We start from the raw sequence: 27994 nt of genomic DNA on the forward strand, positions 1-27994 counted from the left end.
GGAAGCGGAGGTTGCAATGAGCCAAGATCACGCCACTGCACTCCAGCCTGGGCCACAGAGTGAGACTCTGTCAAGAGGAGAGGAGAGGGGAGGGGAGGGGAGGGGAGGGGAGGGGAAGGGAGGGGAGGAGAGATTAATCTGTACTGACAGAGAGCAGATAGCAGATCAGTGGTTATCTGAAGATGGGGATGAAAGAGGGGAGAATGGACTACAAAGAGGCACAAGGAAACTGATATAGTTTGGATGTTTGTTCCCTCCAAATCTCATGTTGAAATGTAATCCTCAATTTCAGAGGTGGGGCCTGGTGGGAGATGTTTGGCTCGTGAGGTCCCATCCCTCATCAGTGGCTCAGTGCCATCCCCTTGGTGATGAGCGAGTTCTCGCTCTGGTAGTTCACACAAGGTCTTTCTTGCTCCCTCTCTCGCCATGTGATACACTGCTCCCCTTCATCTTCCACCATGATTGTAAGCTCCCCGAGATCCTCACCAGAGGCCAAGCAGATGCTGGTGCCATGCTTCCTGCGCAGCCTGCAGAACTATGAACCAAGTAAACTTTTTTTCTTTATAAATTAACCAGCCTTAGATATTTCTTTACAGCAATGCAAAAGCCTAACACATAGACATGTTCATTATCTCGACTGTGGTAACGGTTTCCCAGGTATATACTGTGTCAAAACTAATCTAATTATATACTGTAAGTATGTAAATCTTCTTATATATATTATACCTCAAAGAAACTGTAAATAAATAAATAGGGTATTAGGTTACAAATCAGTGAATAAAATAGGAATCTATTCATCAATATTAATATGAACACATAAAAGACACATAAAACCAAATATTGCTGATGTAAATGGGTACAATCACTTTGGAAAACCATTTGCTACTATCTACTAAATCCAATACATTGTTAAGAAGGGGGGGAAGCAAGGTATACAAGACTGTGTACAATATACTACCATTTGTAAAAGAAAAGGGAATATGGATACATATATTATATGTACATGGATCTAAACACGTGGTGTGTGTGCTCCCTGCTCATTCACAGGTCATCTCTGGAAGGATTCACAAGAAATTGGCATTTAGTGCCTCCAGAGAGGAGATCTGAGTGGTTGGGACACAGGAGTAGATGAGAGAATTTCCCCTGTAATCTCTTTAGTATCTTTTTAATTTTGTACCGAGTAAATGTACTGCCTCTTCCAAAAAAAGATTGTTTAATAATGTTTTGTAAAAAAGAATTCTTCTTGGCCCGGCCCAGTGGCTCACAACTGTAATCCCAGCACTTTGGGAGGTCGAGGTGGATGAATCACCTGAGCCCAGGAGTTCAAGACCAACCTGGGCAACAGGGTGAAACCCTGTCTCTAAAAAAAACAGAAAAAAAAACAACAACAACAACAAAAAACAGCCGGGCTGGGTGGTGTGCACTTGTAGTCCCAGAAACTGGAAGGCTGACATGGGAGGATCGCTTGAGCCTAGGGAGATTGAGGTTGCCGTGAGCTGAGACTGCCGCCACTGCACCCCAGCCTGGGCTTCAGAGACCCTGTCTCAAAAAAAGGAAAGAAGGAAAGAAGGGAGGAAGGGAGGGAGGGAGGAAGGGAAGGATCTCTAAAAAGTGGCTACTCTCTGACCTCCCTTCCCCCTATTTCTCCAACTCACCCCATTCCCCACAGAACTAAACTTCTCACCCTTTCCAGGAGAGGGCATGCTGTCTCTGTCCTGTACACCTACTTTTTCCTCTGCCAAGAGCACCCTTCCTTTCCTATGGCCCCTCTGAAGTGCCGGACCTGAGGACGGAATGAGGTCAGGACACGTCCCATGAGTCAACTCTGTCCCCAGCATTCCCTACTACCCACCCCCAACGCCCTGCCAGCGCCCCCCCCCCCCCCCCCCCCCCCCGCCTCTCCCGCCGTGAGTCTGTCATCTGCAATTTATCCCTAACCCCCTCCCACTCCCTCTGAGATGACTCAGCAATCCCTGCCCCCCTTCAGCTGGGCGCAGTGCCCCAGAACCCAGGAACATGGGTACCATCTGTCCCTCCGCCCGCATAAAAGTCATTGAAGAGCCTGTGGGGCTGTGGGACCTGCGCCCTCTGGAGGAATTCCATACACCCACTCAACCCTGGCAAATAGGAAATTGTCAAGTAGGAGACAAGGAGCAAAGTCCTATCACAGCGGGAGGGGACGCCAGTGCCTGCAGGGGCTGAGCAGGGAAAAAGCCAGTGCCCCAGCGGAAGCACAGCTCAGAGCTGGTCTGCCATGGACGTCCTGGTCCCACTCCTGCAGCTGTTGGTGCTGCTTCTTACCCTGCCCCTGCACCTCATGGCTCTGCTGGGCTGCTGGCAGCCTCTGTGCAAAACCTACTTCCCCTACCTGATGGCTGTGCTGACTTCCAAGAGCAACCGCAAGATGGAGGGCAAGAAACGGGAGCTCTTCAGCCAGATAAAGGGGCTTACAGGAGCCTCCGGGAAGGTGGACCTGCTGGAGCTGGGCTGCGGAACCGGAGCCAACTTTCAGTTCTACCCACCGGGCTGCAGGGTTACCTGCCTAGACCCAAATCCCCACTTTGAGAAGTTCCTGACAAAGAGCATGGCTGAGAACAGGCACCTCCAGTACGAGCGGTTTGTAGTGGCTCCTGGAGAGGACATGAGACAGCTGGCTGATGGCTCCATGGATGTGGTGGTCTGCACCCTGGTGCTGTGCTCTGTGCAGAGCCCGAGGAAGGTCCTGCAGGAGGTCCAGAGAGTACTGAGGCCGGTAAGCAGAGTGGGAAGGAGATGGGTGTGAGGCAGGCAAACGCAGCATCAGCCGCCCCAGGCTTCGGCTCCCAGAATGGGGCGTCTGAGGTAGTAAGCAGCACATTAGACACCCCATCCATCCCTACCTGCTGGTGAATAGGAGACATGACCAGTGCCACGACAGGGAAAAATTGGGTGCTGTGGAAGCAACAGGAGAATCACCTACCACCGTGGGACAGGGAGGGGAGCAGGGAGGACACCTAAGGGACTGAAGTTTAAATCGAGATCTGTGCTTGGGAGGCCGAAGCAGGAGGATGACTTGAGCCCAGGAGTTCGAGACCAGCCAAAGCAACATAGTGAGACGCCGTCTCCACAAAAATAATAATAATAATACAAAAGCTAGCCAGGTGTGATGGCGCATGCCTGTAGTCCCAGCTACTCAGGAGGCTGAGGTGGGAGGATCACTGGAGCCCAAGAGTTCAAATTATAGTGAACTATGATCACACCACTGCACTCCAGCCTGGGCCACAGAGTGAGGCCCTGTCTCAAAAAAAAAAAAAAGAGATATGAGGGAATTAAGCAGAGTGACAGGGTGGGGAAAATAAAAGAGCGTTCTAGATAAAGATAGTAGGGGAAGTAGAGTAGAATTCATCAGATTGTCGAGAGAACGTTCAGGATAGTTTCCAGGTTTCTAGCATGAGCAACTGAGGGGAGAGCCGATGAAAGTGCCATTTACTGAGATGGAAGAAAGCTGTTTTTGGACTTACTAGGTTTGAGATCGCCTAGGGAGAGTATAGTGAGGCGAGGAGCTTGAGGAACCCCAGCTTCAGTCAAGAGTTGGACCTGAGGTTTCCCTGGGATGTTCACAGCGATGTCCAGGAAGCAGTTTGTGTATGCATCTGGGTCTCGTGAGAGAGTATCTCTCTCACTGTGTCTCAGAATACAATGAGCCCAGCTGGGCGAGGTGGCTCACACCTGTAATCCAGCACATTGGGAGGTGAGGCAAGCAGATCTCTTGAGGCCAGGAGTTTGAGACCAGCCTAGCCAACATGGTGAAACCCTGTCTCTACTGAAAAATACAAAAATTAGCCAGGCGTGGTGTCTCATGCCTGTAATCCCAGCTCCTTGGGAGGCTGAGGCAGGATTATCACTTGAACCCAGGAGGTGGAGGTCACAGTGAGCCGAGATCACGCCATTGTACTCCAGCCTGGGCAACAGACTGAGACTCCATCTCAAAAAAAAAAGAATACAATGGGCCCTCCACTCCTGTTTCTCAATTTCCCCTTCTGCCTGCCCTGGGCTATTCTGGTCAGCCTTTAAAGATCTCCCACCAGCCATGTCCCTACAGTTATGAGGTTCTTTACATGCACTTTGAAGGTGGTAGCAGGGGACGCAGAAAAGGTCAGGGGCACAACAGTTTGCTCCATGACTCTCGGACCAGCAGCTCCCATTTCACCAAGAAGTTTGACTGTCTTGATCAGTGCGATAGGGAGCGGGGTCAGAATGGAGCCAAGTGACACTAACTCTCTCCTCCCTCCCAGGGAGGTGTGCTCTTTTTCTGGGAGCATGTGACGGAACCACATGGAAGCTGGGCCTTCATGTGGCAGCAAGTTTTAGAGCCCACCTGGAAACACATTGGGGACGGCTGCTGCCTCACCAGAGAGACCTGGAAGGATCTTGAGAATGCCCAGTTCTCCGAAGTCCAAATGGAACGACAGCCCCCTCCCTTCAAGTGGCTACCTGTTGGGCCCCACATCATGGGAAAGGCTGTCAAATAACTTTTCCCAAGCCCCAAGGCACTCATTTGCTCCTTCCCCAGCCTCCAATTAGAACAAGTCACCCACCAGCCTACGTATCTTCCACTGAGAGGGAACTAGCAGAATGAGAAAAGCCATTCCTGTCCCATCTCCTAGTCCCTGTCTCCCCAACCTCTGCCAGGGCAATCTCTAACTTCAATCCCTCCTTCGACAGTGATAAAGTCTACTTCTACCCTGACCACAGGGAGTAAACATTTGTACCCTGTTGTATCCTTAACTGCAAGTTTCTGGACTAGTCTCCCAATGTTTGCCTCCCGACGTTGTCCCTTTCCTTTGTTCTCATGGTAAAGCTCCCCTTGCTGTCCTCCTGAGGCGACACCCATGTGTCTCTAGGAACTGGTCACGAAAGTCATGGTGCTTGCATCCCTGCCAAGCCCCCCTGACTCTCTCTTCCCCCTACCACCTTCATCCTGAGCTGGGGGCGCCACGGAGAATCAGAGACGCTGGGGATGAGGGAGCAAGACTCTAAGAGGCAGAGGTTTTGTTCTCAAATATTTTTTAATAAATAGACAAAACCACAAAACCACTAGACTGATGCAGCAAATTAAGGTCAGATGAGAGGGGAAACTAGAGAAGAGGAGCCCCTGAGTCAGTGACACAACCTCCTCCCCAACCCTCTAGGCTAAGGCACTTCTGGGGAGGCAGGTCCTTGGGGTCCTATTACACAGAGTGAATGGGAGAGGAAGGGATTAGGATCCCTTCTCCCCACCTTTGCATGAGGACACCCCTGCCCTTCTCACCCTACCCCATGGCCCTATCCCTGATTTACCCTCTCTCATCTCACAGCACTCTAAGGGGAAGTTGGGTGGGAGGAGTTCTTGTGGGTGGGGGAGGTCTGTGCCCCTGAGGAAGCCGATCCTGCCAAATCTTGATGCGACACCAGCAGCCCACTCTACCCTCTTCATCCCAAAGAGCCATCTCTGGGGAAGGGGTGGAGGGTAGCCACAGGCCAGGCTGAGTCATGGGAACCTAGGCAGTGCCTGGCCCCGCATGCCCATCGGGGCCCAGCTCGGGATGCCCATCGGCAGCCAGGATAGGGTGTGCATCCGGGCCCTCCCGCCGGGGGCTGCCCCAGTTGTTCCTCAGGATGGTGCCCGTCTTCTCCTCCTTGAACTGCTGTCGGTCTTCCCGAGGAATCTTCACCGCATGGTACTGGGGCACGGTGGCCTCGGGGTGCTTCGCCCGTTTGAAGAATCCCATCTGTAAGGACACCAGGCCGGACCATGAGGAGCCTGAAGAGCTGTGGTCCCTGGAGCAGACGCCTGGCACGGCACAGCTCCTCACCCTCACCATCCCTGCTGTGGCAGAAAGGAAACAGGCTGAACAGCATCTGGTGCGGTGGGCAACACCCACGGTGCTCCCATCAGTGCCAGGTCCCCAGGTTCTCATTCACAGCAAGAGAGAGACCGGGAAGGCATCCAAGAGGCAGGACCAAGGGCATCTCCCTTGGCCCCTGAAAGAGGGTCTTGAGGGTGGAGCATCAGGACCTGACTCAAGATTTCTACCCACTCTAGCTTCTTAAGAGACCCAGTAGTGTCCCCCAGAACACAAACAAGACCTGAGGAAGAAAATGGCTTCCTAGTCCCCTGCGTCTCTAGAATGATGCCTCTCAAGCCCCATAAACATGCACCCTGTGTACTTGTACCTTGGGCAGCATGCCCCTTACAGCAACGCCCTCTTGTCCATCAATACAGTAGTCTAGCCCCACCCTAAATCAGGACCATGCTGGCCCTTACACACCAGGGTGGGAATGTGCCCCTGCACACTCACACTCAGAGGCCCAAGACTCCTACATGCTCAGACTGCATGGCATCTCCTTACACATTCATCTCCTTGCACACTCATGCCCCTAGAAAAAAGCATGCATGCGACCTCCCCACACCCACATGCACACCCCATGAGCCCACCAACCCTTTGTGCACGCCTCAGGCTGTGTAGACTTACCCTTATATCTGCACCCTTCTAATTACCTCTCACCTCACATCACTCTCATGCAATCTCATTTTTCACCCTGAACATTCCTGATCCCCTGAGTGCTGGGAATTCTCCTTATATTCACACACATACATACCCACACACATATATACACATGCACACACACAACAGTTACCCCACAGTCCCTGGACCCCCAACTTCCATGGCTGAAGGCTGCACAGCCAGACAGGCCCGGTGATAGTTGGTGGGAAAAGGTGAGCTCTGACTGCTCCGATGGAAGAAGCCACACTGGGATGTCGAGGGAGAAGCAGGGCAGAGGAGGCAGAGGAGGGAAAGATTGAGGAAGGACGGGAGCCCCTATCTCTGCTCTGTCTTCCTTCCATGGAAGCAGGGAGCAAGCATCCTGGGGCCAGTTTCAGAGAGGCATCAATCTCCCCTAAGACTGGGAAGGTCCCCAACAGCTTGGATGCCACTCCAGAGCCTGGTCTACTGATGACTCACACTTGCCAAAGGGTGGCTTAGTCTGTGATTGGTCCCAAAGAGCAGGTGCAGGCAGGGGCAGTTCTCCAGAGCCCCAAGGACATGTATGGTTCTGAACACAGCCCTAGATGTGGCAGATGGCTCAGCATATGATCCCTGGTGATGTAGGTGATTCCCTGTACTGACGTGTGCATGTGCATACTTTTACGTTGAGCCCTGGATGATAATATGATTCTGTATACAGCTCTGGGTGTACAAGAATACTTCCGTGCAAAGCCTGGTATGGGGAAGCTCCGAGTTCCGCCCTGAGGGCAGTTCCCTGGAGGCTGTTCTCCATGCTTGTTGGCCTTCTTGGCCACACTTACCTTTCCAGTTTTCACTGCCACATTCTAGTTAAGTCAGATCACACTTCTCTGCCTCCATGACTTTGCCTGCCATGGTCCTGCTAGACCCCACCTACCTCATATTCTTACATCCTGACCCTACCACCCAACCTTCCTCTAAGGACTGGTTTCAGTGCTACCTCCTCTCAAGCTTGTTTCCCTCTAAACTCCCACTGCCTTTTCTCAACTCAACACTTTCTGCCTTGTCCTTGACTACAGGCTCACCACTCCTACCCCACTAGACTATAAAATCCCTAATGAGGTCTGCATCTGAATTTTTTTTTTTTTTTTTTTTTTTGAGATGGAGTCTCGCTCTGTCACCCAGGCTGGAGTGCAATGGTGCCATCTTGGCTCACTGCAACCCCACCTTTTGAGTTCAATCGATTCTCCTGCCTCAGCCTCCCAAGTAGCTCGATCTACAGGCACACACCACCACACCCAGCTAATTTTGTATTTTTAGTAGAGATGGAGTTTCACCATGTTGTCCAGGCTGGTCTCAAACTCCTGACTTCAAGTGATCCACCCGCCTAGGCCTCCCACAGTGCTGGGATTCCAGGCATGAGCCACTGCACCTAGCCTGCATCTGATTTATCTTTGAAACATCCAGGGACTAATAGAGTTCCTGAGACATGCAGGGTAAGTGTTCAGTGCAGATTTGCTGAATACATGAGTGTATGGGTGGGTGACAGAACCACAGTACAAAAGGCTGCCCACCCGACCAGGAAGTCCACCCCCATCAGCCCCACCCTCTCCAAGCCTCACCTTCCACAAGAGCAGCACCAGCAGTGCTAGCACCAGCAGCCCAGCCAGTACAGCCAGGAGGATGACCCACCAGGGCACTCCTTCTGCCACCACAGCCATGGGGTCCAAGTATACCATCACCGGGATCTGGGGAGCAAGGGGTCAATGGAGCAAGAGGTCAATGGAACACGAGCTGGAGGGAGCAGGAAAGAAGAGAGTCCTCCCCACCCATCCCCTAGCCCTGCAGCTCACCACTATGGAGGCATCTCGGAGCATCAAGTTCTTTATGGAGGACTTCACTGTGATGTTGGCCCGGACAATGACTTCCAGGGACTTCACAGCTGAGTACTCCTAAGGGAATAGGAAAGGAGACCCGTCTTCTAAATGCCCCATGTCTCCCTCCCTTCCCCTTACCTCCTGAAATTATCAGTGTAATGGTGCCCAACACAGAGGATGTTTCTGCCTGCTTTGGGTTAAGAGTATGCTGCATTTTGGCTGGGCACAGTGGCTCACACCTGTAATCCCAGCACTTTGGGAGGCCAAGGAGGGCAGATCACCTGAGGTCAGGAGTTTGAGATCAACCTGGCCAACATGGCAAACCCCCATCTCTATGAAAAATACAAAAATACCGGATGTGGTGGCACGTGCCTGTAATCCCAGCTACTCAGGAGGCTGAGGCAGGAGAATCTCTTGAACCCGGGAGGCAGAGGTTGCAGTGAGCTGAGATCGCACCACTGCACTCCAGCCTGGGGGACAAAGGAAGACTCCATCCAAAAAAAAAAAAAAAAAAAAAAAAAAAGGATGCTGCATTTGGACAGTGAGGAGGGAGGAGGAGAAGTGAGTCCCGGAGGGGCTTTTGGGGAAGAAGAAACAGACTAGAGCCCCAGTGGTATCCTCACCTCCAGGAAGGTGCTGTTCCAGAGACGGCCCCAGACATGCAACACAGCCGCGCGGTCAAAGCTGTAGAGTGGGCAGCTGAACACCACACAGTTGGCCGTGCCCCGGGCACAGTCCTAGGGATAAGGACAGACAAGGGTCTAAGCCACTCAGTTTGACCCTGCTGAGACTGCCATCTCTCCCATTTTCCTTACTTGACCTCAAACTCCCCTCCTCCAGGAAGTCTTCTCAAACTAATCTTATATCCAAAACAGCTGCCTACCCTAAATCTGAGCTATTCAGCTTTGAAATGCGTGGAGGGGGCAGCATGGAGGGGAATCTCTTACTTGACAGCACAGGCAGAGTAGCTTCCCCAAGTGATGCTTATGTTACCTAATGACAGTCCCATTTATTGAACACCTACTACTTGTCGGGCACTTATCTCATTCAAGCTTCGCAACAGTCCTGCCAGGTGCACGTTATTATCATCCTCATTTTTCAAAGGAAGAAACTGAGGAGGCCCAAGAAGGCCAAGTGACCTGCCTCAGGTCACAACACTAGCAAAGCTAATAAGTGGTGGAGCAAATATTTGAACTCAGCTCCATATTCGATACAGCCACACCCCTGCCCTAAACCCAAACTCACTGAAGCAGGAGGAGGCTGCCTCAGGAGCTCCTGGGGGGGCAGGGGACTCAGGCTCTGTTCTTTCCAGGACTGACCTAAATCCATTTGGCCCAATCACCACCTCTTGACCCATTTGCCTGAAAGTTATGTTATATCATCACACCACAATCCAGATACAGAAGAATGGCTTTGAGAGTGTCTGAATTCTTTGAGTCATCTTTTCTTGTGCCACTTTTGAGCCATTCAAGAATCCTCAGCCAAGCTGTCTAAAAGCAAGGCCTTCTGCCTTTTTTGTAAAAGAATCTACTTTAGACATTATGTTAAGCAAAGTAAGCCAGACTCAGAAAGATAAATGCTGCATTATCTCACTTATATGTGGAATCTGAAAGTTGAACTCATAGAAGTAGAGAGTAGAATAGTTGTTACCTAGGGCTGGGGTGAAGGCGGGGTGTGGCTGGGAGCTGGAGGAGGTGGTGGTCAAAAGGCACAAAGTTTCAGTTAGACAGAGGGAAGAGATATCTATTTAAGAGATCTATTGCACAACATTGGGACTCTAGTTAATTACAACATAGTGTATTCTTGAGAATCACTAAGAGAACAGATTTTAAGTGTTCTTACCACAAAAATAAGTATGTGAGATGATGTGTATGTTAATTAGCTCAATATAGCCATTCCACAGTATAAACATATTTCAAAGCATCATATTATACATAAATATAATTTTTGTCATTTAAATAAATAAATACATTTCAACATGAAAACAAAAAGAATCTATTTCAAAGTTCCCATTTAAAAGGGAGACCTCTCAGGGGAAATTGGTCAGGTGGAGAAGGGAGGACTATCCATGTAACAGAGCAACAGCTAAGACACAGGTTCCTACATCCCCTGACATTCTTCAGTTTGCCTCATGCCATGCTCCCAGGGGAGCTGAGGGCCCAGTGCAGGGACTGCAGCAGCTGCTAACATTCCCCTGCAAAGGATCTTCTTGGCTCTACCTGAGGTTTACCTCCACCTCCTTACAGTCAGGCCAGAGACCCTCCCCTAATCTACGTCCCCACCACATTGTCACTGCGAGCCCCATCCTAGCAGGGAGGGGCACAGAGCATGTGCGGATCTGCTCAATCCCTTCACCTAAACAACACAACTCTGCAAAACAAGCAGAAAAGGGGAAAGCAAAACTGCTCAAAGGGGGTAGACTTAATAAATCACATCTAATATGCTATCATCTTCATTATTAGAACTTTTAGAATTTAGTGTTTTTGCCAAGCACATGGCTCAGGACTGTAATCCCAGCACTTTGGGAGGCCGAGGCAGGCAGATCGCTTAAGGTTAGGAGATCGAGACCAGCCAGCCTGGCCAACATGGTGAAACCCATCTCTACTAAAAATACAAAAATTAGCCAGGTGTGATGGCATGCACCTGTAGTCCCAGCTACTCGGGAGGCTGAAGAAGGAGAATTGCTTGAACCAGGGAGGCGGAGGTTGCAGTGAGCTGAGATCGCACCACTGCGCTCCAGCCTGGGCGACAGAGCAAGACTCTGTCTCAACAACAACAAAAAAGATCTTAACATTTTTAATACTGTAAACATCGAGCAAGTGTCCTTACACAAATTGACTTTTTTATGTTATAAGAGTTCAGAAGAACGACCAACAGACCTCAAAGTGTGAGGATGGGCTAACCCCATCCATCACCTATAAAATGTAATGCTTTATATAAATGTAAGGTGAATCAATTGCTTGGCTAACTAACTTGCTTCAGGTGGAGTGACCTGTTCTAGAGTGAGCAATTGCAGGGGCTGAGCAGGAAGGAGGTCTGCAGTGTCAGTAGCTGCCTCCCGGGCACCCCCTCCTATGTACTGTGATGGGAACATCTGGTCAACTTGCACCCAGGCGTTTGACCATCACGTGTCTCAATAGGCTACCCTTCCTGGACACACAGTACCCTGGAGCTCTGTGCCCCCACACCCCACACTCCCATTCCGGCTGCACCAAGTCCGGCCTGCCCTCACCAGGGTGATGTTTTTCTTCTTCTCAGCAGAGGACACTGGCCACCAGGACATGCTGGGCTCCTGCCGCTCACCAGGCTCCTGCTGCTCAGGCGGCTCCAGCTCCCGCCGCCTCCTATCCCTACTGTCCACATCCTGGACACAGAAGGGGGGTCTCAGTGAGTGTCCCCCCAATCACAGCCGTCCTGAGATAGAATCTCCTCCCCACCGCCTTCCTCCTGCCCCATCACTGCACTCACTACCCTTACTCCCCATGACATCTCTCCGAACATCTAACCCCCACCCCCACCTAAGCCTCACCAGGTGGAGGATGTTGGGCCTGGGAGAGCAAAGCCCTTTCTGCCCAGGCCCCTGCCCGCCCTCCAGCTCCACCCGCATTGGGTACAGCAACCACTTCCCATTGGCAATCTCATGAGGCCACATGATGTTGAGGAAGGCAGAGCCCAGGGTTTTGAGCGACTGGCCTTGATTGGAAACCTGTGGGAAAAAGAGAGTATGAGGGGAGGGACCTCAGTTTTTCTTTTTTCTTTTTTTTTTTAATTTTTCGTAGAGACAGGATCTGGCTATGTTGCTCAGGCTGGTCTCTAACTCCTGGGCTCAAGCAATCCTGCCACCTTGGCCTCCTATAGTGCTGTGATTACAGGCATGAGCCACCATGCCCAGCCAAGGAACTCAGTTTTCAAGTGGATCGTAAATCCACAGAGATGGAAGGAACAGGGGCTGAAGAGAAGGCCCTCAGGAAACATAATTTCAACAAATACTCAGGATCCTAGACCCCACCAGGCACCATTCTTCCCACCCACCAAATCCAGGGAACCCTAGAAGTGTCCCTGGAAGGTGTGAGGGGAGGCCCCAGCCAAGCAAAGGCAGAGTTCTAGGGAGAGACATTAACTCCCACCCCATGTTCCCATCCCCCAGCTGAGGCCTACAGCAGAGAAGCTTCCCTGGACTTTCATGGCCTACCAGACCAGCAGGTGAGACAGCCAGACAGAATGACCAGGAAAGGTCAGGTGAGGCCCCAGCAGAAACACCTTACCGCAGCCAAGGTCCAGATGCAGACCAGAGGCCTCAAACTCACTAGACCAGCATGCTGCCACATGGTAGAAGAGCCCCAGCCCTGGGGACACAGCTCAGCCTCTCCTCTGTGCCAAGGAGGGAGGGCAACCACGGAGGGGCCTCATCCCTGACACTTACCGTGACCTCATACTTGACCTTGCTGCCCACATCCCGCTCAGACTGCATGGCTCTCTCGCCCCTCACCACGCCAGAGAAGAAGAGTTGCTGGGGAGTGGCCATCCTGGTGTGCAAAGGTCAGAACAGGGGTAAGAAGGTCTGGGGCCTGGCTTAGTGCAGGCAAGGCCCTGGTCAAGGTTTGGAAGTGGCAATGCCCCTTCCCTCCAATGGAGGTACCCACTTGGGCCAGGCTCACCCTGCAATGGACAGTGGCAGCTCAATGAAGACACGGGCTCGTGCAGAGACTGGATGCAGCTCCTGCTCACTGATCCTGGTGAGTGGGCAGGGGCAAGTATGGGCATCAGGCACAGGCGCCTCCCAAGGGGTCAGATGAGGTCAATATGACAACCCCCACCTCACCCCTCCGGCCCCGCCTGGCTTACGTGGCCAACAGCAGCTCTACCTCCAGTTCCGTGGTCTCAATGCTGATCCCTGAGGTGCTAAGAATGAGGTAGAAGGTGACCTAGGCCAAGGGTGGAAAGCGATTAGAGTCAGGGGTGGTCTATGGGCTTACAGAGAGGCTACTCACATAGGGAATAAGGGCAGGTGTGCTAACCTGGGCACCTCTCTTCATGGGGTTCCCCAGCTCACACTCAACATGGGAGGCATTCTCGTTGGACAGGCAGAGTGGCTTCTCCTGGAATGGGAGAGAAGGCAAGGTCAGTCTGAGTTACTGGAGCCCCTCAAGACCCCACCCCATCCTGCCCCCAGGTCCTCACCGCAGGGTCCAGGGCCCGGACTCCTGAGTAGTGCAGTGAGTCAGGAAGCATGACCAGGAGCTGGGCTTCATGGGCATCATCCCCATCAGCCTGGGGCTGGGCTGGGTCCGATGGCAGGTTGGTGACCATCAGCTCCAGGCCAATGACTGGCTGCCCACTCAGTGCAAACAGGGCTGTTGTTCCATCCGCATCCCTGGAGAGTCAGACCCCACTCCCGCTAAGAACACCTCCCCCTACCACTCCCCCTCCCAGTCTGCTCCCCGCAGTACCTGCCTTCACTCCCTGACCTCTCTTCCCACTCCAGGTCCCCATCACGCCCGTCCAAGCCTCAGGCCTCTGTACACACAACTGGGAGTCAGAGGACCTCCATTCTCATCTCAGCTCCACCATTACTTACCTTGGGCAACTAACTTAACCTCTCTAGGCCTCAGTTCTCCATCTATAAAATGAGACTAATAGAATTCCTACCTCACAGAGGTTTGAAGACTAACCAATGAGATGTATGTAGACTGCGTATTATTAGTGTACTGTGAAGGATTGCTATCCCTTGCCATGGGAGCCCCCGCGGCCCCATCACTGACCCTCATCGCAGTCTCTAAGTCATCAGCAGGTCCTCTTCCACCTTCTGCCCTCTCTGCAGGCTCAGCCCTCCCTCTGACTGGTCCTCCTGAGGGGGCTTTCTCTCAATCCTTGAACTCTTGCCCTCCCACCCCCACCCTGCTCTCCGCCCCCCTCACATGGGCAGAGGCTGGAATTCCGTGTCGCTGACCCGGGCACAGAAGCGGGCGCGGACCAGCTGCAGATTGCTCTGGCAGATCTTGTCTTCACCACAGCCTTGCTTCAGGAAGTGGATCTGGGGAGAGACACGAGATAAGGGGCATTCCTAGGGGACAAGGCAGGGGGCAAACCTGTCACCATGGCATACAGTGGGTTAGAGTATCACAGGATTAAACAACCTGTGCTCAGCTCTCATCTGCTGCTTACCAGCGTGTGATCCTGAACTACGTCCTCTCCTCTGCAGTAAAATGATGGGAGCACTACCATGCCATGGTAGAGACTAACAGCAAGTCAAGAACTGGACCACACTGCCCCAGCTCACATGCATGTAACTGAGTTCCAGATTTAGAACCGGAAGGGATGTCAAGGGCACCACTTCTGGGCCGGCCATAAAAACCACACAAGGGGCCTCATGTCCCCCGCTTCCAGCTGAACGGGATGAATGTGACTTCAAGAGCTTGAAGGCCTCATTTGAAGATTACAGAATCCCATCAACCTGAGCCCCTGAATGACTACATGGAGTGGAGGAGCTCTGTCCCCTTGACTAGGAACACATGGTCATTTGGGCACCTAGAGATATGAGGAATTACTGGAGTAGCATACGTGAAAGGGCTCTGTGAGTTACGAATGGGTGTCACTGGGGAGGGACTATGATCTCTGCCCTCCCAGCTCCTCCTCCTGGGCTAAACCAGAACCCATGCTCACCTCTGCCCGCTGGGTGCTGGGCTGGTGGGCATTGAGGATGGGGGCCACTGGAGGCAGCCCCTGGCCAGGAGCCTGTCGCCGGAGCCGAGGGGTCTGGAGACTGTAGGACAAGGTCACTACAATGGCCCGAAGCTTGTCTTTGACATTATCCTAGGAAGAGGAAGGGCTGTTCCTCACTGGAACAATCCCCAGGCCTCAGCCCTGCTCTGAGCCCCAGCCAGACCTAGGACCAATTCTAAAACTTGGAAAGAAGCTTAGGGACATGAATGAGAGAGGTGGAGAACTGAGCAAGGAGGAGGGAGAAAGACTGGGGTAGGGGGCAGGAGAAACCCAGGATTTAAGGCTTTGAGGACCAGATGTGATGATAAAAGCTGCCACCTCCTCCATTCAGCTGGAAGGGGGGACATGAAGCCCTTGCACCTCCTCCTCCTCCAGGGAGTGCAGAAATGACAGGAGAGGGCAGCAGATGAGGAGAAAGTGAGCTCAGAAGACAGGCTTCCCACGTGTCTAGGTCTTAGAAGGAGGCACAAGTGTGTTCGGGAAGAAGCAGCTAAGAGGAATCACGGAAAAGAGATGGAGCCATGACAATGACCCTCAGAAGCCAAGGGGTCAATGTCCACCTGGAGCTGGAACATGGCATCTCCACAGACTCGGTCATGCTGGTGCTTCAGCCACACGGTGCCTGAGGCTTGGTGCTTGGGTTCATCTGGGCTACGGCTCAGGAAGGTCACACGGGGAACCTGGCCCCGGAGTCTCCGGTCTGTGTCCGCGTCTAACACGTAGTCCAGGGCTGTGGCATGTTGGGAGAGGAGTCGTCACTGAGCTGCAGAGCTGCTCCAGCTCACCCTATTCCCAGGGTGACCTTGAAGTGACTCCCCCTCCCTGGGAAACCCAAAAGGGCGAGCCGCAGAGCGGGGACTGCACTCACCCACAGTAGGGCTGTAGCTGCTGGGGACTGCAATGTAGCTGAAACAGACCCTTAGGTCCACGCTGCGGGGGCAGAGGGTGGCTCCTGAGCCAAACGAGGCCAATGGGCCAAGGCCCCCACCCCCACCCCATCTGTCACATCCTGTCACAGCCCCAGCCCCAAACTGGGGAGATGAAGGGATCAAAGGGAGGGCAGGGGAAGCTGCCAGGGTCCAGGTGCCACCCCATCCTGCCTCACCAGACCGAGCGGCCGCCAGCACAGTTGGGCTGCTCCAGGTCAATGCTTCGTGGAGCAATAGAGACCTCATGGGAGACATGGAGGACGGGTCTGGCCCTGGAATTGGGGAGTCAAGGGCACCAGAAATGTGAGAACGTGAGGCTGGGAAACAATCTTGAGCATTAGATTTGGCACCGGGATGGGGGTCAGAGTCACAGGGAGGGGCTGACACCCTCAGGGAGGGAGAAGCGGTGGTGAGGGGCTCACCTGAAGAGCACGACAGTGTCAGCCAGGGAGCCCACCAGCAAGTCAGGGTATTGGTTCCCATCCATATCCAAGCTGCCTGACAGGGAGTAGCCGAAGCTCTTGATGCCCACAGCCTCGCCCTCCAGCACCTAGAGAACCGGCTGTCAGCCTCCCTCGATCCCAACTCCCTCAGGCCTCTGCCTCCCCGATGCCTCTGCTGATTCCACCCACACCCATTCCCTCATCCCAGCGACTCCCCTCACCTGCGAAGGTTTGGCGACAACCCCCAGGCTGCTTCCATGGTAGATGAAGACTTTACCATCACCATCAAAGGGGGCGCCCACTGCAATATCTGCAGGCACAGGGAAAAGGCAGTCACCCTGGCTGGGGGCCTTGCAGACAAGGTCCAGGCCTCAACTTTTCCCCAGTCACTCAGGTATGTTTTCTATTTTATTGAGAGGCTACAAAATCCCAGGCACTCTACGTACATCATCTTTAATCCTCTTGGCCACTCCCTGCAGACATTACTAACGCAAAAAGGTTAGGTAACTTGCCAAGGTCAGAAAGCCGGTAAATGGTAAAGCTCAGACATAAGCCCAGGAACCCTCACTCCCGGAGTCCTCAGAAGACCGCACCCTGACCTCTGAGGGGCTTCCCCATCCCTCCTGCGGCCCCTCCCTCCCCTGAGCCTTTCAGTTCCCAGTCACACCTGGAAAGCCATCTTGGTTGAGGTCCCCCAGGACAGCCAGGCTGATCCCGAACATGGAGTCAGGGGAGCCGCAGAGCCGGAGAGGGGAGATCCCAGCCCAGTGACCCCCCTGGTTCAAGTACACATACACGGCACCCCCCAGCTCTTGTTGGCGCTCAAAGAAGTAGGGGGCACCCACTATCAGGTCTGGCCAGCTATGGAGAGAGGGAAACATTCAGTACGGGTCCTCCCTGGCCAGAGGAGCCAGCAGGAGGCTGAGTGGCCTCAGCCAGAATGGGGCTACCGGACCCAGCCTCCCTCAGGTGGCACGGCCCTCTACCCACTCACCCATCACTGTTGAGGTCAGCCACAGCCAGCGAGTAGCCGAAGCCGGAGGTCAAGCGCTCCCCAGACAGCATAACCTCAGGCACCAGGCGACTGGCGCTGTCCTTGCGCAGGATGACCACAGCACCCTTGTGGTTGGCACGGGGGGCCCCAGCCACAAAGCTCAGCTCTTCTGCACGCACCAGACCTTTCCCCGAGTCAATAGAGAAGCCTGGGGAAAGGGTGACTTACCCCTAAGTCTTCACCCCAAGACCCAGAAGCTGGGGTTTGTCACAGCTCCCCCATCCCCTGCCCCTCCCCTAGGTTAACAGTCAAAAGATAGGTTCCCCAAGTCATCAGCACCACAGCTGGATGGCTCTTCCTTCCCGCAGGGCCTGGCAGCCCCCCACACCCACCAGGCCCAGAGACAAGCTTGGCACAAAAAGTGCAGTGAGGTCAGCCTCAGGGAATGGGCAGGAGACAGAACGGTGATGGCTGAGAAGGCCAGGAGCCCAGGTAGGAGGCTGAGCACAGTGGCCTGATCCTGCCCACACCCAGGGAGCTAGAAGAGCTAGAGGTCCCTCTCAGGCCCGAATCCCACCCAGTGCACCTCTTCTCCCCACTCCCTCATCCTGACAGGAATGGGAAGTCTTCACATGGATGAGGGGGAGACAAGGGGGAGTGAGAGAGAGCCTGCTTCACCCAAACATCTCCCAGGCCTGGTTTCCTCCTCCTCTGCAGAGGGAGGCAGATGAGACAAGGAGAGGGACTTACCAACACCACTAGCCCTTTCCTCAATATGTGCCCACCATCCATCCCTCAAGGAAAGTCCCCTAGAAGGCAGGACTGTCCTTCCCAGGATATCCTCAGCCCTGGCCCTCTCACTCCACCTGAATCTTCCTCCCTGGAGATCCCTGGCTCACAGCCCCAGAGGCCATCACCCTTGGGGCCTCCTCTTCTTAGGCCTGGTCACTGGACCCGGCTCTTCTCTGCAATTTGGGCCCAATGTGTGTCTCCCTGGGTGTGTGTTGGGGGAGGAGGAGATTATAAGGCACCAAAGGTCAAGTTCCCTGGGGAAGGAGGGGAGGCCAGGCCATGCCCCTAGAGTCCAGGAGGTGGGAGCTTACAAACCTAAGTAGCTATTCAGGGCCAAGTCTCCGGCTGGTCCTGGGAGCCGGTCAGCAGGGTCCAAAGTTTTATACACCAGCTGGTCAGGGTCTGAGCTATCAATGTTGGTCACAAAAAGCAACCCTGTGGGGGGTGGGGGCAGACACCAGGGACGGGACATCCAGAGGAGGGGCCACAGAGTAGGGAGACAGAGCCACAGAAAGGCCAGAAAAAGGTGGAAGAAGAAGAGGTAGAGAGAGAAAAAGAGACCAGAGAGATCACAGCCAGAGACAGAAAGACAGAGAGAGACAGGGTGAGAGACAGAAACAGAGACAGAAGGATGGGAGCGTGGAGAGGGAGGACAAAAGAGAGGAGCAGAGGGTTAGAGCAGCTCTGGGCCGGGGAGGGGTCCCTACCAAAGTAGCTGTTGGCAGGGACCGGGATGAGGCGGGGGTCCTGCTCCTTCTCACCCCCCGCCTCGTAGGGACCGTCGTCCAGGTGTGCCAGGTCCGCTGAGCCCTGAGCACAGAGCTCCACCCTGGCCGTGCCTGCAAGGACAGTCCTGTTAGTGCCCAGGGCAGCGTGCAAGAAATACCCCTCAAGCTGGACACTGAGTTAGACAGGCACACGGGGAAGCCCCTCCTCTTCTTTCTAGCCCTCTCCCCACCCTGTTCCCAACCCAGGCTTCCTGGGGTCCCCCAGATGTGGCATCACACTCACCGAGTGTCAGCTCAGCCAGCAGCAGCGTGCGGAGACGGGAATGGCAGTGATGAGGTGTGGGCTAGTGTGTTGGAGCATGCAGGCCCCAGCTGCAGGCCCAGCGTGCACTTGGGGCCCATGCCAGCACGTTGAGGAACACTTGGCCGTGCAAGGGAAAGGAGGCACCCCCCACTCACGTGTGCACTAGCTCAGTGGGGGTGGAAGGCATGGCAGTGCCCTGGGGCCATACAGCAGTGCACATGTGGTCATGCTTGGCCATGTCTCCGAGGTAAGAGGAGGTTTCGGTCCCCTTCTCCCCTCCCCGAGGAGTGACTCACCCTTCCAATTATAGGTTCCTGGGGCCCCAAAGAGGAGGTAGTGGCTATCAGGGGAGAAGGCGGCAGCTGTGCCCTGCTGGCAGAACCCAAATTGTTCATGGCCTTGGGGGCGCCCCTCACAGAACTTCCATTCCCCACCATCCAACTCATCCCGGATGGCCAGGTCCTGGCTTAGCACAAAGCAGCGACCAATCATATCCCGTGTCTCCAGGATCTGGTCCACTCGCTGCCTTGCCTCATATCGGTGTGCACAGGTCTGGGGGAGGAAGGGATGGGGATCATTTCACTCTGTGGGCCAGGGACCTGCTTGAGGCATGCTGCCCACATGCAGAGATTTGGCAGACACTGATACGTGTGTGCTCACACGCACACGCACATGCACACATACACACACATACCGCTATGCCGGCACCACTCAAGCACCATTACCCTGCCAATGTTACGAAGGTCCATGCATAACCCAGCAACCTGTCTGCACCCACTTCCTTGCCCTCAAATGGACATCTCCTTGTTCCACATTCTGCCTGGAGCCAAAAGACACGACTAAGCCACCACATAGGATGTGTGTCTCCCTGATCATTTCACAGTCCTCCAAAATGCCAAGCTTGGCCCTTTCCCTGGAGCTTTGTAAGTGTTAGCACCTCCTCTGCAAAGAACTTGCTGTCCTCTTCACTCTCCAAGTATTACTTTGTTTTTTTTTTCCTGAGGTAAGGTCTCACTCTGTCACCCAGGCTGGAGTGCAGTGGCACGATCATGGCTCACTGCAGCCTCGACCTCCAGGGCTCAAGTGATCCTCCCACCTCAGCCTCCTGTATAGCTGGGACTACAGACATGCACCACCATGACTGGCTAATTTGTTTCTATTTTCTGTAAAGATGAGGTCCCACTATGTTGCACAGGTTAGGTATTACCTATTGTTAAAGCCTGGCTCCAATCACCCCATCTGCAGAAGTCTTCTCTCTACTCCTCCTTTGGATTTTTATAGACTGGAGACTAGACCACTCACTTAACATTAACCAGCTTCTGCCCCACAGTGATCTGTATTGGTAACTGTGTGTCTGTGCGTCTTACTGAAAGACACAGCGAGAGTGAGAAACAGAGAGCCCTGTCTTTTTTTTTTTTTTTTTTTTTGAGACGGAATTTTGCTCTTGTCTCCCAGGCTAGCATGCGAGGGTGTGATCTCAGCTCACTGCAACCTCCTCCTCCCAGGTTTAAGTGATTCTCCTGCCTCAGCCTCCCGAGTACCTGGGATTACAGGCACCTGCCACCACGACTGGCTAATTTTTTTGTATTTTTAGTAGAGACAGGATTTCGCCATGTTGGCCAGGGTGGTCTCGAACCTCTGACCTCAAGTGATCCACCTGCCTCGGCCTCCCAAAGTGCTGGGATTACAGGCATGAGCCACCAAGCTCAGCCTTCCCCTGTAGTAACTAGCACAATGCCTGATGCTTAAAAGGTTCTCAGTAAGACTTTGACAAATGGATGGATGAATGAATGGACAGATGTTTTTACATGTATAAGGACAAGGACCAGGCCTCACACCTTTTTATATCTCCCTGATGTACTTGGTATCGTACCATATTCCTAACTTATGTTCTCTAAGCACACCTGTGCATATGCACACATCATAAACACACACCATCCTTGCATTCAGTCATGAGAAGCAATACTCACAACAATCTTGCCCCCAGGCCCCTGGCTCCGAACACTGACTCCCAACCACTGGTTCTCCTTGCTTTCCTTTTGCACATCAGCTGGAGGCAGAACACTGGGAATTAGGGGAGGGAAGAGGAGCCCAAGTCCTCTCCTCCCCGCTCACACGCTTCCCCCGCTCCGCTCATGCAGGGCCACACCTCCCTGGTCGATGTCCACTCTGTAGCAGTCGGTCTCCTCCAGACTCAAGGGGCAAGCGAAGAGGCCTCCAGTGCGATTCGCCTGCTGCCCAGGAAGAGCCAGGGCCTGGGGAGCACCCACCAGCAGCCTACAAGATGGGGCAGGGACAGGGACAGGAGTTAGATGTCAGAATGATCCAACCTCCTTATTGCTGCCCAGGCCCAACCCCTCAGTACTAAAGAGAGTGTTCAAGGACTAAAGAGAAGGGGCAAATGTCAGTTTTCTCAAACCCTGGCAAGGATAAATTAATATACTTGGTCATGCAGTCATCACGTTGCATGTACATACCAGCTGGATGAGGAATCAACATGCACAGTAGATACACACACACACACACACACACACACACACACACCAACCCGAGCAGCCAGGCCAGCACTGCTGGTTTGAAAGAACCGCCTATTCCCAGCACCTGTTCCTGAGTAGGCCTTCCCTACCCCCTCCTTGGCCCCATCCCCAAGCTCTGCCCTGCTCCCCCAACCCAGTCTAGTTGAAACCCAGCCAGAAATGCCAAGAATGCTGGGAGCAAAAGTAACAGGGCCCCACACCGGCATCAGACTGTGGCTCAGGGACCAGCTTCAGAGGACAGGCAAGAGGCTAGATACAGATCCACTTCCCCCTCATCAGGGACCCAGCAAAGACCTCATCTCCCAGAAGCTGTGCCAGCCCAGGATTCGATCAGTCACTCTGGCTGGCATGGAGGTAGGGACAAGTTTCTCCTTCTGAGTCCAGTGCTACCCCATTCTCTTCCCGACATCCTGAATCCCCTTCCCCATCCTTCCTTCCCCCCATGTCTATGATTTCTCCTTCCCTTTCACCCCCACCCAGTCTTCTCTCCTGCCTCCCCCTCAGCCTCTTTCCCAGCTACAACTTTCTTGGCAGGACAATTTTCCATGATCACAGCCAAGACGTCTTCCCCAGGGAAGCACTGTGCTGGGAATGGAGGCTGCCTGGGTCCCCCGGGGCTGAAGCCCCAGGCCAGAGTGAAGGCTGGGATGAGGTGAGACGACTGACACCCAGCTGGCTCCATGTGTCCTCTCTTTGCAGAAGGAGAGACTCAGAAGTGGCAGTGGCACAAACCTCAAGGCCTCTCTCCCACACTCTTCTCCTCCATCTCCCTTCCTGGGGGGGCAAAGCCCAAAACCATGTTAGGCAGTATTACAGATAGGCATCTGTGGGACACTGTGCCAGGTCTGCTGGGGTGGAGGGGGAGGGCAGAGAACCATTCTTCCTTCCCACAGCTCCTCCTCGTCTCTTAGCAGCTGCCATCCCTTGTCAGGGCCAGTGTCAACAGAGAGAAGGGGTATAGGGAGTAGTAGAGACGAGAAGACACATTGGACATTCAACTACTTATTGAGAGTCTATCATATGCCAAGCCCTGTGTCAGGTGCTGGTGAGACAAGGAAATCATATTTATTCAGCACCTACTATGATGTCAGATCCGAAGCTAGACACCAGGGATATGAAAAACTAACATTCATCACTGTCCACATATGTGCCAAGCACCAGGATAGGCAAGTCACATGCATTATGTCATTTAATCATCACAACAGTCCTACGAGATAAGGATTCTCTTCTTGTCTTTCAGATGAGGAAACTCAAAGACACTAAGCAGTGATGCTGGAATTCAAATCCACATGGGCCTAACTCCAATACTTTGTCATTCCACTCAGTGACTGACCTGTCTCTAGAACACTGAGACCACCCCAGAAAGGGAAGAAGGGAGAGGGGAGATGAGGGTACCCTGGGCAGAAAATGAAACGAGGTGATACAGCCCTGTGCAAATAAACGGCAACCTTCAGGCAAGTCAGCAGTCCCCCCAACCTCCAAATATAGAGGTGACCATCTCACTGAGGGTTGGGGCTGTCTTTTCATCTTTGTGCTTGCCCCATAGGGAGTGTCAGGATGTGTTTTACTGAACACACACATTTTGTGGACTCATAGAGATATCCAGTGTCACAGCTGGTCAGTGCATAGCTAAGCACCCAGACAAGTTAACTTTGTTCTATGTTCACATCTCCTCTGGAGGCCAAAAGTAGGGAGGAGGGGAGGGGCCCATGTGGAGGAAAGAAGCTGAGTGCATAGATATGCCCAGTCCGCTCTTGGTGGAGAAGAGACCACTCGATCCCTAGTGGAACAAGAGCACCCAGCCGCAGCCTCTCTAGTCCCTCCACCTGTGGTCCAGCCACACACACACTCCTTCCTGACCTCATGCCATAAGCCCTAACTACCCCAGGCTTCTGGACAGCCACAGTGCAGCCACTGCAGAGAGAAAGGCAAAAAAAAAAAAAAGTGTTGGCAGCTGGGGGCAGAGGAGCTCAGCTAAGTGAAGACAAAGGAGTAGCCCACGACCACCGCACTTCTCGATTCTCCACACACTCCAGCGCCCCAGCCCAAGTCCAGCCCCTCTTTGGCCCCTCTCAATCTGGGTGGCCCTCTGGAGAGGATGCTTGGCCTGGAAGGCTGGCTCAGCAGGGGAGGCCCTCTAGCCAAGCCTTTGGATCCAGAATCTCTGTAAAGCGCTCTGTGAATCACAATACAAGAATAGCAGTACTACTAACACTTTCACAGCACTCACTGTGGGCTATGCACTATTCTAAGCATTTTACATATATTAAGAACTCTTAATCTGCACAACAACTGTATGTAGTAATACTATTGTTTATATTCATTTTACAATTGAAGGAAATAAATGAGGCTGGAACCACACAGCAAAGGTTAGACCTCAAAGTCTCATCCCAGAGCTAGACTAAAAGACATCAAAACAGGCAAGAAGTTGTTTTCATCAGGGCGTGCTAAGGCAGGCAACCTGCAACTAAAAAGCTAGGGACTGAGCAGGTGCCTGGCCTCTCACATGCCCCCCTCCCTCACCCCCCGCCCCCCGCAGCAGAGCACCCCCTGCTGGAGCAAAAGCAGGGTGAGGCAGTCAGGCCCTCTGGGAATGCCCCCAGCTTGGCTCTGGGAGACAGAATCAGGGGCCACCTTCAGAGAGGAGGGGGAAATGACAAGAGACCAAGCTATTAAAAATAACCTAGAATTTGCCTGGAAATAGCTTAGAGAGTTCAGCATGTCCTAAAAAGGTCTCCAGTCCTCGAACTCTGGCAGATGGGGGAAGGAGGGAGGAAGGGAGGAAGGGAGCAAAGGTGAATGAGGAAGCAGATGGTAAATAGAAGAGGAGATGAAGTCCATTGCTTTCTATCTCTCCCAAAGTTTTGGGGACCACAGCCCCTGCTACCAGATGATAGGGATAATGGAGGAAGAAAGATTAGAGCTAGGCCCCCACTCCCCAAGCAAGTGAGGAGAAATGAGCTCTTGTCTCTGCCCCCTGCCCCCAGACCAACAGTAGAGGGAGAAGACAGTCCCAGTGGACAGCATTGATCCCAGTAATGGATACTTAATGTGGCTTAGGCACTGGTTGGAGAGAGAAAAGCCCCCTAGCAGGAGCGGGTGAGAAGCTTTCTTCATCTCTGGCCTCTCTTTTTACAATCGGACATGTAGCGAGAGCCAAGGATACAGGCAACATGACCAGTCACAGGCCCCTCACAAAAGTATATCCATCTCCCACGGGTCCTGAACTGATTAGAAAGAATTAGAATTGTCCTCTACCCCTTACTCCTCCTGTCTTTGACCTGCTACTGAGATTCCTGGAGCTGGAAATTTGCTAAAGAGGAGGAAGGGGAGCAGCCTGGCCAGCATCCTTCCTGGATCTCTCTCACTGTTACAGCTGCTGTGGCTACTACTACTACTGCTACTAGTACTTTGGGGGCTCAGTTTTCTGCCACTGTCTATCACCAAGCCACCTACTGCAGGCTGCCAGACCTACAGATCCTCTCCCAATCTTCCCATGGTCTTAAACCACAGAAGTGGAAGCTCTCTCCTGGCCTTCCAGTGCCCTGCTGCCCTCATTCCATCCATGGCAATGCTCTGGCAGGAAGTTATTTCTGGAGTCTGCCCTGCATGCAGCCCTCTCATGGCACCCTCAACCTCTATGTCCTTTCCATCTCCTCCCATTCTAAGCAGAGACAGACAGTCTCCCTCCCTTGGGGAATCCAGCCCTTGGAAGAAGCAGGGGAGCCAGAGGCCCTGGGGCTGGATCAAGGATGCAAGTTGGGGGAAAGGCCCAGAAGAAGGAGATGGTTCGCTGCCAAGACAAGAACCTTCCTTTCCAACTCATCCCTAAGGCAAAATCCTGGGTCTCAGTGCCGGGAAGTGCAGCTTCAGACCCAAGTCAGATGAGGCAAGGCTCCAGGTTGGGGTGCGAGATGTCTGTGGGCAGTCAAGGTCTTGGTGGGGCTGGAAGACAAAGAAATGAGGTGCCCCGCAGAGTGGGGAGGAGGACGATCTGTGGCTGGAGCATGGGGACTCCGGGCGGGTGCGGTGACTCACCAGCTCTGGGGTCCGGGCTGCAACTGCCGGTGCAAGGCCACAGAGAAGCCGAAGAGGCTGCCTGGCTCGCCCTCCTTGCGCAAGGCACCCATCACGTCCAGATTGAAGGCGACAGCCCGTGAGAAGAGCAGTTCGACGAGCAGGGAGCCAAGAAGGTAGCAAATCCAGGAGGCCCCCCAAGGGTCGCGGCTCCGAGCCCCGGCCATGGGACGATCCCCGCGCGCTTTCCCAGCGAGTGCAAGGGAACTCTCGCACGCCCCAAGCCCCAGGTCCCCCCAGGCGCGTCTCTGGTCTCCGAAGTCTCGTTGGTCTTTCAGAGGTTTCCCAGTCTTTCGCCCCGCTAGCCTTCCCTCCCGCCGCTCCGCCGCCCCAGCACGGGCTAGGATAACTACAGCAGCCGCAGCTCGGGCGTCCACTCCGGCTCCAGCCTCCTCTCCCGGGAACACCGCGCAGGCCCCGCCCCCTGCCCCGCCCCTCGTTCCCGCAGCAGGTGGAGACCCAAACGCGTCGCCAAGGGAATGCCCAGGCTGGTGGCTGGGGTGGAAACTAGCCTTGCTGACCCCCCACCACCACGCCCCCCAAGCCCAGCACCGGCTCCGGCTCCGCCCCTGCGCGGCGCTCTCCTCCCCTTCTCCCCCCGATCCCATCCCCAGCCCGGGAGTGGTGGAGGCGGCGCCTTGGAATGCGGTGGGAGAGAAGCACAGATAGAAAGAGAGGGGCGGAAACAGAGGAAGGAGGGTAAGAGATGAAAAGTGGGAAGACGCTAGAAGACAACCTGGGAAGAGAAATTTGCAGAGAGAGAGGAAACGTAAGGGGAGCGGTCCTGGGCCTGGGTCCAGCGTGGCATCTTAGTGCTCCCTGTTCCCCATGGTCACATAGAGCACTCTTAATGCTGTTGGGATCAGATCGCTGCCCTCCCCCATCCTATCCCATCCCCCGCCCCCAGCCCGGTAATGACCACAGCAGTGCTAGCCACATCGTCAGGATTCAAGGGAACAGAGAAAAAGAGGCAAGAAGAGAGAGAAAAACTCGGGAGATATGGGGAGCAAATGGAGAAATGGAAAAAAGGAAGGAATGGAGAGGAAGAAAGAAGGGCAAGAGGTTAATTGACAAGGGATGGAATGAAGGGAGAAAAGAAAACGACTGGGGATGATTACAGGAAGAGGAAATTAAGCAGTGGGGACAGGAGGGGGTGTCAAAGAATGCAAAGATGAAAGAGACTGGACCCGAGAGGCAGAGGGATGTAAAGGGTGTCCCCAGCTACCAGACCCTTCCCAGGACTGCACATTTCGCATCCATGAAAGGGGATGGGAGGGGGCAGAGTCGTGGGCTGGCTCAGGAGGACCTGGGTGGGGCTGAGATGGGATCTCCACAGGGACCCAATGGCCTGTCCCTCTTCCTCTCCCTTTCCCTCAGGCCGGGACAGAGGCAAGGGGGTGGTGGGACACTTTCCAACTCTCTGCTATTTATTACTCCGATAAAGAAATGGGGCCAGGAGGAGAGACAGGAAATAATTTGGCATAATGGGAACCTCGATTGCTCCCACTTCCCCTTCCTACTCCTCTTGCTTACTGGTGTTGGTCTTGTGAATATACATCTGTCCATCTTCCCTTCTCTCTCTCACTATCTGATTTTGTCTCATCCCAAATTCTATTTTGTCATCATTCTTGTCTCTGTCACACTTGGAATCTTTCTCGGAGTATTTCTCAATGTTTCTAATATTGTCTCTGCCCCTCAAACACTATCATATTCTTATGATTCTCTCTTCTCCTTCCCTTTCTGAAAAGTTCCAGTATGTGTCCTACCTCCTTCCTCTTCCTGTGTTCTCTTTGTCTCTCCTACTTCATTGTTCAGGATTGTATTTCTTTGAAAAAAAAAAACACTGGATTCTCACTCTGCTGGCCCTGGGACAGTCTTTGCCTTCGATAAGTTAACAGACATTTGGAAATCTGGCCCTCTGTTTTCCAACACTACACCTGTAGATATCCCCTCCAGAGCACTAACACATCTCTAAACAGGTACTATAAGGAAATACATATGCTGTCAGCAGGGCTGGCACCAGGATTCTACTTTCACCACGCCCTCACCATTCTTTTTAATATCTCAGAGCCCCAGACAGTAGAGAAGAGCTGACATGGGAA

General features: G+C 53.5%; 3 protein-coding genes across 56 annotated transcripts in view; 2 read left to right on the plus strand and 1 right to left on the minus strand.

Annotated features, from left to right (window-relative positions):
* TMT1B (thiol methyltransferase 1B) overlaps window positions 1–5069 on the plus strand; it is a 686675-nt gene extending 681606 nt beyond the window's left edge. For both annotated transcript variants that reach the window (XM_050749033.1, XM_050749032.1), the window contains exons 2-3: window positions 2236–2752; window positions 4275–5069. In XM_050749033.1, coding sequence (XP_050604990.1) covers window positions 2255–2752; window positions 4275–4511 — 735 coding nt within the window. In that variant the 5' untranslated portion in view covers window positions 2236–2254 and the 3' untranslated portion in view covers window positions 4512–5069. The remainder of the gene's footprint in view (window positions 1–2235; window positions 2753–4274) is intronic.
* BLOC1S1 (biogenesis of lysosomal organelles complex 1 subunit 1) overlaps window positions 1–27994 on the plus strand; it is a 1086347-nt gene that overhangs the window by 1048341 nt on the left and 10012 nt on the right. The window contains exon 1 of one of the 49 annotated variants that reach the window (XM_050749021.1): window positions 920–923. The exons of 45 other annotated variants lie outside the window; for them this stretch is intronic. The gene's annotated coding sequence lies outside the window, so the exon portion shown is untranslated. Of the gene's footprint in view, window positions 1–919; window positions 924–11743; window positions 11748–15427; window positions 15432–17594; window positions 17599–27994 lie in introns of those variants that run through there. 3 more of the 49 variants (XM_050749014.1, XM_050749012.1, XM_050749010.1) reach the window with 3 other exon arrangements.
* Window positions 5030–26408, minus strand: ITGA7 (integrin subunit alpha 7). 5 transcript variants are annotated; one of them, XM_050748848.1, is made up of 26 exons: window positions 25854–26394; window positions 21428–21555; window positions 21249–21328; window positions 19575–19830; window positions 18954–19085; window positions 17455–17662; window positions 17128–17321; window positions 16682–16770; window positions 16440–16567; window positions 16194–16289; window positions 15957–16018; window positions 15649–15818; window positions 15029–15178; window positions 14284–14399; window positions 13547–13739; window positions 13384–13464; window positions 13211–13290; window positions 13024–13098; window positions 12789–12891; window positions 11895–12071; window positions 11598–11729; window positions 8989–9102; window positions 8342–8440; window positions 8111–8236; window positions 6661–6773; window positions 5030–5750 (listed from the first exon to the last, which is right to left on the minus strand). In XM_050748848.1, the coding sequence occupies exons 1-26, from the start codon at window positions 26057–26059 to the stop codon at window positions 5690–5692; spliced, it is 3369 nt and encodes a 1122-aa protein (XP_050604805.1). In that variant the 5' UTR covers window positions 26060–26394; the 3' UTR covers window positions 5030–5689. The 5 variants fall into 5 exon arrangements, with proteins under 5 accessions (XP_050604805.1, XP_050604809.1, XP_050604807.1 ...); XM_050748852.1 differs by lacking the exon at window positions 6661–6773 and adding an exon at window positions 18562–18681; XM_050748850.1 differs by lacking the exons at window positions 6661–6773; window positions 18954–19085 and adding an exon at window positions 18562–18681 and having other exon boundaries at window positions 25854–26408.

Source organism: Macaca thibetana, chromosome 11 (genome assembly GCF_024542745.1).
Source record: "Macaca thibetana thibetana isolate TM-01 chromosome 11, ASM2454274v1, whole genome shotgun sequence".
Lineage (NCBI taxonomy): Eukaryota > Metazoa > Chordata > Mammalia > Primates > Cercopithecidae > Macaca > Macaca thibetana.